At 43.0% G+C, this 12,078-nt stretch overlaps 1 protein-coding gene across 2 annotated transcripts in view; it reads left to right on the top strand.

Moving 5' to 3' along the window:
• The first annotated feature begins 7,022 nt into the window (after nucleotides 1-7,022).
• LOC121004836 (peroxidasin homolog) overlaps nucleotides 7,023-12,078 on the top strand; it is a 66,864-nt gene continuing 61,808 nt past the window's right edge. Inside the window, exon 1 of one of the 2 annotated variants that reach the window (XM_040437212.1) lies at nucleotides 7,023-7,250. In XM_040437212.1, the coding sequence (XP_040293146.1) occupies nucleotides 7,090-7,250 (161 nt within the window). In that variant the 5' untranslated portion in view covers nucleotides 7,023-7,089. The remainder of the gene's footprint in view (nucleotides 7,251-12,078) is intronic. The other variant, XM_040437211.1, reaches the window with a different exon arrangement.

Below are 12,078 nucleotides of genomic sequence, written 5' to 3'. Positions count from 1 at the left end.
CAGAGCAAGCTATCATTCAACAAGCACACCTGTCCTATTTAATGCCATTTTGAGCCCCTGCGCCAACACTGGTTGACACCATCTGTCGTGTGGAGTAACCACAGTGTAAAAATGATCAATGGTCCATATCATTGACCTACTCATCTTTTATTAGAGCAAGTGAAATGTGCAAATGTCATAAAGTGGCATGTAATTCTGAGTCATCTGTATATTCTCAATAGTCTGTTGGCCTTTACAGATTCCAGTGACGCAGAGGCTTGGCTTGATAGGTAAGCACTTTTAGGCATATACAGGAAATTACAGCTCAAATGCTAGATTATAGATAGACTTGACTTGAATTGTGTGTGGTCAATGGATCAATGCAACCTGCTGTGCTTGGGTGTTGCCACAAGGTGGAGCTAGGTTACAAGCCTCAATACAGTGGAAAAGTCAATGCCGTCTGTAGTGCTGGATTCTAGCCACTAGGTGGAGCTCCAATACATGAATTGTACAGTGACTGGTCCGTTTAGGTTGTTATGCTGGAGTTCAGGCACAAGGTGGAGCAGTAAAGCTCCAGTATAGCGTTGAGCTATGAGTGAGGGGGTGGTTCAGTGTTGTATTTGGAGATGTGGAAGCCCATTGTGTGTGAGTCACAGGTTATGTTTAGGGTATATGTAAATTAAGCAACAAAAAAGGCACACTGGGCAGTATTCAGTATGTGGTATTTGTTAAAAGGGACCTACCGTGCATCTGAAAGCAAGGAGGTGTTTCTTCCCTTCAAGATTTTTTGCTACTTAAACCAAACCCTAAGGCTACATGCACACGACAGGGGGAAAAAAAAGTCCTTTAAAAACAGACATTTTCACTGATTCCTTTCTGAGAAAAGGACATTAAAAATGGACACATTCAATTGCATGGGGCCAGTCTGTCAGTGAAAAGCGGACAAGATAGAACATGTTCTATTTTTTTTTTTTTTTTTCACCAACGGTCAAAAAAAATAAATGACATTTGAATAAGCCCCACAGACTACCATTGGTATTACAACAGACTTGTAATGGCCATTAAAACAATGTACTTCACATGTCTGTGTTTCACTGTCATGTGCGTGTAGCCTAACAAAATAAATGCTTTGGAAAAAACAATCTCTACGTTAAGTATGTTGCCTTTCAGTAATGGTGGGCAGTACTATTTAATGGAGGAGAGCGGCATGCCACAGTGAGGTGGGTTTAGGTTCTGTCATCCCTAACTACTTTGCTGTTTCATTTGAGCTCATTGCAAGATTTACTTAAGTGCCACATCACAATTCTTTTTCCTGCGCTTGTGCTGTTGGGTATGATTCATGTTACAGCCGATGCATCCTGTATTACTTGTGCTAATTCGAGATTTCTTTTTTTTTTTTTTTTTGTATATTTATGTAGTCTTTAAATAGAAATGTTGTTTTTCATAAGTTGTGTTTTAATGTTTTTTTTTTTTTTTTTTTTTTTTTTGTCACCCCCCCCCCCCCCCCCCCCACATATAAAGCAATTGATAGGGTAACTAACCTTTTTTTTATATAACTGTATTTTAGACCATTCTAGAAGGCCTGTAAATCATTTTTGTAATGGGGATGCAGTGAGCGCTGTATTGGCTGGAGCACTCTTCGCAGTGCCCGCTCCACTCAGTCTGAGATGAGGGCCTGCATTGATGTGCTATACCAGGCTTTAGAGGAGCGGGCACAGGTTAGGTGCAGTGATGAGTGCTCCTGCCAATGCTCATTGTGGCCCCTATGCTTGCAGCACTGTGCAATCCGTACAGTGCATACATGTCAGCCTTGTACTGGTGTACAAGTTTTAAAGCGCTATGAACGCCCTGAACTTCAGATGCCTATTTAATACAGTAAAATAAATGTGAATTATAAGCCATTTAGAATAGTTTAACCCCTTCCTGACAACAAAAAAAACTGGTCACAGTGTCTGACATGGTGACCAGGATAGGATAAGCTAACTTTTTGGTACACCAAACAGCAAGGAAAGACCCCAAAAATGCAGAGTTTATTCCAAAAGGAGTATATGAAATGACACAATTTATCACTGTGAAACCTAGCCTCTGTGTAAAGGATTGCTTTTAACCATCCATGGATTATTCATTTTATCCCTTATTCACCCTCTAATTTTACTACTATTTTTACTACCTTATTACACTGCTATACTCCACACAACATATTCACTTTTCACCATGCACTACATATGCATTTCTGGGGAAAAAAAACTATGGGGTCAAAATGCTACAGTCCTCAGACATTTCTTTAAGCGGTGTAGTTTCCAAAATGGGGTCACTCTTTGGTGTTTTTCACTGTAGCGGTACCTAAAGGTAGCTTCAAATGTGACATGGCACCCCAAAACATATCAACCCAAATTTACTATTAACTTGAAGTATGATGTGTCACGAAAAAACTGTCTCCGAATGGCTTGGATAAGTAAAAGCATTTCAAAGTTATTCCCACAAGAGACACTTCAAATGAGCAAAATTGGGCTCTGGGTTTTAGCACTTCAGCAAATGGCACTTATCATGTAGGCAAAGTTAAAAGGGTTCCCTGGGAATTAAGAACATGAAAATGGTTAAAAGGTTTATCCAACCCCCGAAATGCCCCGGCCCCTCACACACAATGTACTTACCTCCCTCCCCGGCACCCGCGTTGCTTCTGACGTCTGCACGGCCACTGCTGCATCTTCCTGTTATGCGGATTAAAAAGTTCAGGGGGGAGGGTTAAGTACATTGTGTGTGAGGGGCCCAGGCATATGGGGGGGGGGGGGATTTCAGGTGTTGGATAATCCATTTAAATATTCCTTTATTAATGGCTCATTTTGTCTAGGGAGCAATCCTCAGGTGAAATAAAATGGCCGTTGTTCTATTAGTACACACAAAACCTGTGTTAATCACACAGCAGGACAAGTTACTTCAGAGCACTGCGCTAAAGAGCTGCTTCATCCTTCTCTCTGCTTGTCAGGGATTATGACTGCAGTTTAATATGATATTCAGCTGAATCTCTGTAGGAATGGAGATTATGAGGCGACATGACGTAAAGAGAGAGGGTGGGGAGGTGGATAAGGAGCAGCACCTGTATGTGGTCTCCATTACCACAGTTTGTCCTTTCTGTACTTGATGTCTCCTTATGAACTCCATTCCCACAGAGATGCAGCTAAAGATCAACTGTATTGAGGATCATAATCCCTGACATGTAGAGCAGAGAGGAGGATGAGGTGGCTCTTTACCTCAGTGCTCTGAAGTAACTTGATCTATGTGATTAGGGCAGCGGCCATTTTATTTCTCAGAATGATTGATTCCTAGATAAAACAAGTCCAAACGAATGAAGAGTATTAGTTATAATAAAGTAATATTTAAGTATTTTTATTTTCTGAATTCCCTGAGAACCTCTTTTATATAAGGCACTTACAAATGTATTGTGATGTATTTGTTCATATTGCTTCCTTTGCTGGCTAGATTAATTTTTCCATCACATTATAAACTGCTCGTTTCCATGGTTCCAACCACCCTCCAGTCCAGCAGAGGTGGTAGTGCTTGAACTCTATAGAATAAAAATGCTGGACTGTGCATACACTCATGGTCCAAGTGACCAGAGAGGCCTGAGCTTTTTCCTATAGTGTGCAAGCACAGCCGCCAATGCTGGATTGCAAAGGTGGCCGTAACCATGGAAACGAGCAGTGTATATCGTGATGGAAAAATGAATCTAGTAAGCAAAGAGGCAATATGGATAATAAAAAAATACATTAGCAAGTGCCTTGTATTAACTTTCTCTACATTATGTCATTTCCTGAAGTGAGACAACCGCTTTAAGGTGAATACTGACTGGGTCATGAAGAGGTTAAAATAGTTATACAAAAGGTTAATTACTGGTTTACCATTATCACCTGTGGTGGCCAAGCAATATCATGCATTCGTATTGCATCTACATACAATTTCAGTTGTTAGGATTTTGTAATGCAGCACCCCTAGGAGTATATGGGCCTATACATTACCTTGGATTTTATTAGGGTGGTGTTCTACCCTAGAAACATTACAGGGTTAGGCCTCTTTCACACGAACGTGTGCGCTCCGTGCCCGTATTGCGGACCCGCAATACACGGGTGCCGTTCCGTGGGCATTCCGCATCACAGATGTGGACCCAAAGTGCTTCCGTGGGGTTTCGTCCCATACTTCTGTTCCGCAAAAAGATAGAACATGTCCTATCTTTTTGCGGAACGGGCGGATCACAGACCCATTAAAGTGAAAATGGGTTCGCGATCCGCTGCGGCTGCCCCACGGTTGGTGTTCGTGCATTGTGGCCTGCAATTTGCGGGCCGCAGCACGGCCACGGGGCGCACACTTTCGTGTGCAAGAGGCCTTATACTGTGAAGAAGGTATGCAAATGAGCTCTTATCAAGCTCTGTGATTAGGTGCTCTCCATAAGGAGATATAGTACCCCCTATGGGTTATAGCGTGGCTGTGTAAACTGGGAACTGTTGGGATGCCATGTGCTAATATTCGTGTATAAGGCCTTATATTCACCATTTAAAGGGTTTTTGTTTTTTAAAGTACAATATTGATGACCAATCTTCAGGATAAGTTATTAAGTTATCAATATCTGATTGGTGGGAGTCAAACTCTAGTCCTCTCCTACCGGACAGCTGTTTGAAGAGACCGCGGCGATCTCCATAGTCCTGTGATGTCACTTTCATCGGTCACATGGCATAGGCACAGCTCTGTTCCATTCAAGTTAATGGGCCTGGGCTGCAGTACAGCCATGGTGCCCACAGGAGTGCCACAGCCTATTCAAACAGCTGATTGGTGTGGATGCTGAGAGTCCGATCCCACGATTTGGATAACCTGTCCTGAGAATATTTTACTCCCGGTAAACCCCTTAAAAAAAAAAAAAAAAAAAAAAAAAAAAAGGCAAAGCATAGTGGAAAAAGGATATATATAACACCCTGACTATTATTCAACACGAAAACTAAAAGCTCGCCATATAGATGCTGTTGCTAGTAGAAATGAACCTGCATTTCCTAAGAACACTTGTGCCTCAAGAAATGAAAGCTCCTCCTTATACTTTATGGATGACCTAGAAGATGGAAGAAGTTGATTTCCCATCACCAGCAGACCTCCCTTTGCCATTCTTTGATTACAGAGTGGGGCAACAAAATATGAACGGTAAGATTTTTATATTACACACTATGGGGGCATTTACTATCTCTTTTACTCCAGAATTCGGCCATGGAAAAGTCGCATGCTGTATTTGCGGCAAAAGTTGGGACTTTGCCCTTCGCCTTTTTTTTTTTTAGAAGTGGCGTGAAAAGGGGTGTTGTGAGGGGGTGGGCCAGAAGGGCTTACACATCTGTCTTTATTCATACCAGTTTTCAGGCGGAAATAAGGATGGAAACCTACAGCAATTAGAAGGCCGCTGTAGACTTAAAGGGGCTCTCTCACTTCAGCAAGTGGCATATATTCTGTAGAGGAAGTTAATACAAGGCACTTACTAATGTATTGTGATTGTCCATATTGCCTCCTTTGCTGGCTGGATTAATTTTTTCGTCACATTTTACACTGCTCGTTTCCATGGTTATGACCGCCCTGCAATGTGGTTGCCATATTGGCACACTAAAGAAAAAAGCAGTAGTGTGCGCCACCATGTGCGCCACCATGGTCCCGGCCACCAGAGAGGCCAGCGCTTTTTCCTATAGTATGTAAGCACAGCCACAGCTGAGGGACTGCAGGGCTGTTGTAACCATGGAAACGAGCAGTGTATAATGTGATGGAAAAATGAACCAAGTCAGCAAAGGAGACGATATGGACAATCCCAATACATTAGTAAGTGCCTTGTATTAACTTTCTTTACATATTATATGCTATTTGCTGAAGTGACACAACCCCTTTAAGGGCGCATCCACATTAAATATTTTATTTTTATTTAATTTTTTTCCACATCTGATCTGCATTTTTTGCGGGTTGGATGCGATCCCATTCACTTCAACAGAGGCTCAAAAGATGCGGACAGCATGCCGTTCTGTGACGCCCGCAAAAACAAACAAATAGACTGTCTTCTTATTCTTGTCCATTTTACGGAGAAGGATAGGACTGTTCTATAGAGGCCAGGACGTTCTGTTATGCAAACTGTGGAACTTACACGGCCAGTATCTGTGTTTTGTGGACCGCAAAATGGCCTACGGTCGTGTGTATGAGCCCTAAGCAGTGGCGTAGCTAGCAATGACTGGGCCCCACAGCAAATTTTTGAATGGGGCCCCCCTCCCCTAGTAATTTTTTCGCAACCCCTTTCTTTCATGCCGCCCCCATTCCTGTGGCTAGTAAAGATCACTCTCTCAGACCAGGCCCGGCAGCTGTTCCATCCGTTTTACACTGTCTATACTGTCATTGTATGTAATGTCATTGTGTAATACTGTTGAGGGGGCCCTGACAAAATCTTTTAGTCCTCCTCCTCCTGGATGGGCCCCTTCTGGGTCAGGGCCCCAAAGCAGCCTCTTCCCCTATAGCTACGCCCCTGGCCCTAAGTGTGTTGCACAGACTGCCATAGAATGCGATAAATTCATGAGGCCTGCACCTCAACATCAGTTTATTGTATCCTCTGGCTTAATACGCCAGTCTTGATAAATGTCGCCCTATATGTATAGCTGCAGTTTTATGGCATTAGTAGAACGAGCCGTTCAGTACACCTCATATCAAGAGCTGAGATTTTCAGTGTAGACATACAAATGAATTACAATAGGCCCTTATATCACTGGGTCCAGCAGGCACCTGCCACCCCATCCTTCACTTCAACCAGCTGTAGCACCAGAAGTGAGCTGAGCACCTGTCACCATTACAGCAGAAAACCCCATTAACAGACCTCTGGCCCCCCCTTTTTTAGCAAGGAGGTCTGTTTAACAGTCCTAATAAATGACTTCACATCAGTCCAAGGGCAAATTGGAGTATGAAAAGCTCCATAGAACACAGAAGGAGGGAACATGTGTTTGGGCAGAGGGGTGTGAGTGAGATTAACAAGAAACACATGTTCTCCCTCCTACAGAGGTTTGGGAAGGCTCGGTCCTCTCCTTACTGATCAGACCTTGAGGCAACACAGTTATGAACATGCAGTGGGGATTGTATGGACTGCTTTTCTTGCTTTTACCACCTCAGCAGGGGGCAGCATGTCCCAGCCGGTGTTTATGCTTTCGGACCACTGTAAGGTGCATGCATTTGATGCTGGATTCTATCCCCGATGTCCCAGTCCAGACCACTGTACTGTGAGTAGTCACTGTTATTAGTATTCATGCTATGGGAATCTGTGTGGCAACTCTCACCATTCCCATCATCAATAGAAGGTGTGTGATCAGTATTCTAGTAGTTAGATTCTTGACCTTGGGGGGGGGGGGGGGGGGCAGTATTATAGTAGTTAGATTCTTGTACAGAGGACCGTATTATAGCGGTTATATTCTTGCACCTAAGATGCAGTATTTATTCTTGTATAGAAGAGCAGTATTATAATAGTTTATATTCTTGTACGTAGGAAACAGTATTATAGTAATATTCTTGTACATAGACAGTATTATAGTAGTTCTGTTCTTGTACATATGTGACAGTATTATAGTAGCTATATTTTTGTATGTACAGTCAGGTCCATAAATATTGGGACATGGACACAATTCTAACATTTTTGGCTCTATACACCACCACAATGGATTTGAAATGAAACGGACAAGATGTGCTTTACCTGCAGACTGTCAGCTGTAATTTGAGGTATTTACATCCAAATCAGGTGAACGGTGCAGGAATTACAACAGTTTGCATATGTGCCTCCCACTTGTTAAGGGACCAGAAGTAATGGAACAATTGTCTTCTCAGCGGTTCCATGGCCAGGTGTGTGTTATTCCCTCATTATCCCAAATACAATGAGCAGATAAAAGGTCCAGAGGTCATTTCCAGTCTGCTATCTGCATTTGGAATCTGTTGCTGTCAACTCTCAAGATGAGATCCAAAGAGCTGTCACTATTAGTGAAGCAAGCCATCATTAGGCTGAAAAAAACACAACAAACCCATCAGAGATGGCAAAATCATTAGGCGCGGCCAAAACAACTGTCTGGAACATTCTTAAAAAGAAGGAACACACCGGTGAGCTCAGCAACACCAAAAGACCCGGAAGACCACGGAAAACAACTGTAGTGCATGACCGAAGAATTCTTTCCCTGGTGAAGAAAACACCCTTCACAACAGTTGGCCAGATCAAGAACACTCTCCAGGAGGAAGGTGTATGTGTGTCAAAGTCAACAATCAAGAGAAGACTTCACCAGAGTGAATACAGAGGGTTCACCACAAGATGTAAACCATTGGTGAGCCTCAAAAACAGGAAGGCCAGATTAGAGTTTGCCAAACGACATCTAAAAAAGCCTTCACAGTTCTGGAACAACATCCTATAGACAGATGAGACCAAGATCAACTTGTACCAGAGTGATGGGAATAGAAGAGTATGGAGAAGGAAAGGAGCTGCTCATGATCCTAAGCATACCACCTCATCAGTGAAGCATGGTGGTGGTAGTGTCATGGCGTGGGCATGTATGGCTGCCAATGGAACTGCTTCTCTTGTATTTATTGATGATGTGACTGCTGACAAAAGCAGCAGGATGAATTCTGAAGTGTTTCGGGCAATATTATCTGCTCATATTCAGCCAAATGCTTCAGAACTCATTGGACGGCGCAGTGCAGATGGACAATGACCCAAAGCATACTGCAAAAGCAACCGAAGAGATTAAGGGAAAGAAGTGGAATGTTATGCAATGGCCGAGTCAATCCCCGGACCTGAATCCGATTGAGCATGCATTTCACATGCTGAAGACAAAACTGAAGGGAAAATGCCCCAAGAACAAGCAGGAACTGGAGACCGTTGCAGTAGAGGCCTGGCAGAGCATCACCAGGGATGAAACCCAGCGTCTGGTGATGTCTATGCGTTCCAGACTTCAGGCTGTAATTGACTGCAAAGGATTTGCAACCAATTATTGAAAAGTGAAAGTTTGATTTATGATTATTATTATTATGTCCCATTACTTTTGGTCCCTTAACAAGTGGGAGGCACATATGCAAACTGTTGTAATTCCTGCACCGTTCACCTGATGTGGATGTAAATACCCTCAAATTAAATCTGACCGTCTGCAGGTAAAGCACATATTGTTTGTTTCATTTCAAATCCATTGTGGTGGTGTATAGAGCCAAAAATGTTAGAATCGCGTCCATGTCCCAATATTTATGGACCTGGCTGTATGTTTATCAGTTGTGGCTGGAATAACTTTCTTGCTTTAAATCTGTCCCTCTATCCCAAAAAAGTTGGTTTTCCATATTATTGTCCTGTTTTTATATACCAGTGTGATGGTGTTGGGCACCTGCATCCTGGCGCTTACTTCAGCTTTAGGGGGAATTCACACAACCGTATCCATTTTGTGGTCCACAAATTGCGGGTTCAAAAAACACGGATACCGGTCGTGTGTGTTCCACAGTTTGCAGATCAGCGTGTCCTGCCGTTTGTTAGAAATGCGTGTTCTTGTCAGACAAGAACAAGATGTGTGTTTTTGTTTCTTGCGCGGCCGCGGAATAGACATTTGGATGCGGATAGCACACTGTGTGCTGTCCACATCTTTTGCAGTCCCATTGAAATGAGTGTCCACATGCGATTCACAAGAAAGGCGGATTGGATGCAGACCGAAAATACGGTCATGTGAATGCCCTCTTATAAAGTGTAGAAACGACGTGCTTTGGCCCCTGATTTCCCACAGGCTGCTTTCTCTCTGCTTAGTGATCCTGATTACATACAGACACCCACTGACATTCAACTTGCTTGTTTTGTGTCCTGAGGCCAAGCATGTAAAAGAATGCATGATGTAAGGCGGCTGGAAATGTGCATTCCGTCACTTGAAATTCCTTTCGAGAGGGAGCCAGTGTGATTTGCGTATATTCTCCAACAGCGTGACATGGGTAACGAAGTCCAGAACCAAGCAGGGAAAGTACAGGTACTACACATTTTCCCTGCCACAGAAATTAAATAGTACATGGTGCCCATACAAATAAATGGCTGACCATGTATGTCCATGAGTGTAGGCCACTCCAAGAAATAAAGGTGTGGGGAGATCCCAAACTACTCCCCATTGGTTACATAGCAGATTGGGCTTTATAGATGGGGATTCAGCACTCTGCTGATCATCTGCTTGAAGAGAACACAGTGCTCGTACAAGCGCTGTTCTTTTCTCTTTACCTGCTCACTGTCGACATTGCAGGGGGGGTAGGTGTAATTATACCTTCACTGTCCCATTCACTTCAATAGGAAGGCTCCCTCCTATTCAAGTGAATAGGGATGGCAGAACTGTAATTACAACTGCAATGTCGACAGCTAGCAAGTAAACAGTGAGGAGACCACAGCGCTCATATGAGAGCTGTGTTCTCTTCAAACACCTGATTGGCAGAGGGTGCTGGCAGTCGGCCCCCTGTCGATCTGATATTGATGACCTATCCTAAGGGACCAACTCATCCACTGCATGGCCATACCCATACAAAAAACGGGATAATCCACATATAAAAAAAAAAAAAAAACGACTATATTAGGAATGAAAATAATGTTTGGCATCTCCCCACCCCCACACATACCGTGGCTGTGCTGTGTGGCCATACCCTTTTTCTCTTTTCCCCCAGGCTTGAATATTACTTCCTGGTTTGTCATGTGTCTGCTGTCCCATCATTCCTTAGGGCAGTGAGAGGTGTCTTGACATTAGCAGATCATGTGACACTAACCACACCCCTTGTTCTTACCACTGATATGTCCCACGTCCTACATTACAAAGTTCCAATGCAGGATGTAACTGCAAATGAATAGCAAAACATATTTACCACACTGTGCAATGGTAGGCTAATAAACTTAGAATAAGGCCCCTTTCAGACGAGCGAGTTCCACACTCAGGACTTGCAGCGGGAGTATGCAGCAGCTCCCGTCCTGACCTCCCAGCACTGATGGGGTTGCATAGCATTATATTGATCTATGATGCTATGTAACCCTTACATTTCTGGAATGTATTGGATAATACTGACAGCATTATGTCAGTGTTATTCAATACATTCCAGACCTCTAAGGGTTACATAGCATTATAAATGATCACTCGCGCTGCTAGTCCGGAGTGTGGAACTCGCTCGTCTGAAAGGAGCCTAAGGCAGTTTTGATAAATAGTTTGTATTTGGGGAAAAGTGATGTAACAGCAATATCTGTTGGGAAGGATACATTTATATTAGTGGCACAAGCTGTAGTTCAGTGTAAACATAACACATGACAGGACAAACTGAGCCCTGCTACATCCGATTTTCACCTTGACCAATGTACTTGTATTTGTTTAACTGCATCCCCAAAAAAACTGGGCATTCCCTGAATATGATTTAAATTATTAGACAGTGGGGTTATCATGGGCCCTGTTGGGTGCAAAGCCTCCTTCTGGTCTTATTTGGTACTGCACTAGTCCCATCTTCCACTGGGAGTCTGTAAATGTTTATTTTGGCAGAAATCCCTCCTTGTTAGCAACTGTTCTATATCTTAGAGCATTGTGTTGCTGGCCGACCTCTCAGGATCAGATGGCTAGAAATGTGTCTGTGATGACAGTGACTGTTGATATATAGACCCTCTGGTTGCAGTCTTTGTAATGAAGGCCACAGAGTGATGTCATGATGTGTCCATGGCTATGTCTGTACACAATGAGGTAACCCTTGATGATTACAAATTATTTTGTCTCGGCCGTGTTCCAGAAAGAACTGACTCAGTTGAAGATTGGATAGATCACGAATAAACCTTGCTTGGATGATGATGTTCCATGCAATGGTCTATACATGTTCTTTTATGGGACTGGCTGTACATTCCTGGTAGATAAAGTCACATGCACAAACATATAAAAGTTTCAGTCAACTTACTATCCTGATTAGGGATGAGCAAACTTGTGTTTTCAAGTTCTGTGTACAAGGTATAAGAATTCTGTTATGGACTCTGCTACCATAACTTATTCTTAGATAACCCGAACCTTGTACGTTGAACTTAAACACATGTTCACTCATCAT

Source organism: Bufo bufo, chromosome 6, assembly GCF_905171765.1.
Source record: "Bufo bufo chromosome 6, aBufBuf1.1, whole genome shotgun sequence".
Lineage (NCBI taxonomy): Eukaryota > Metazoa > Chordata > Amphibia > Anura > Bufonidae > Bufo > Bufo bufo.
This window is presented reverse-complemented; position numbering and strand designations above follow the sequence as displayed.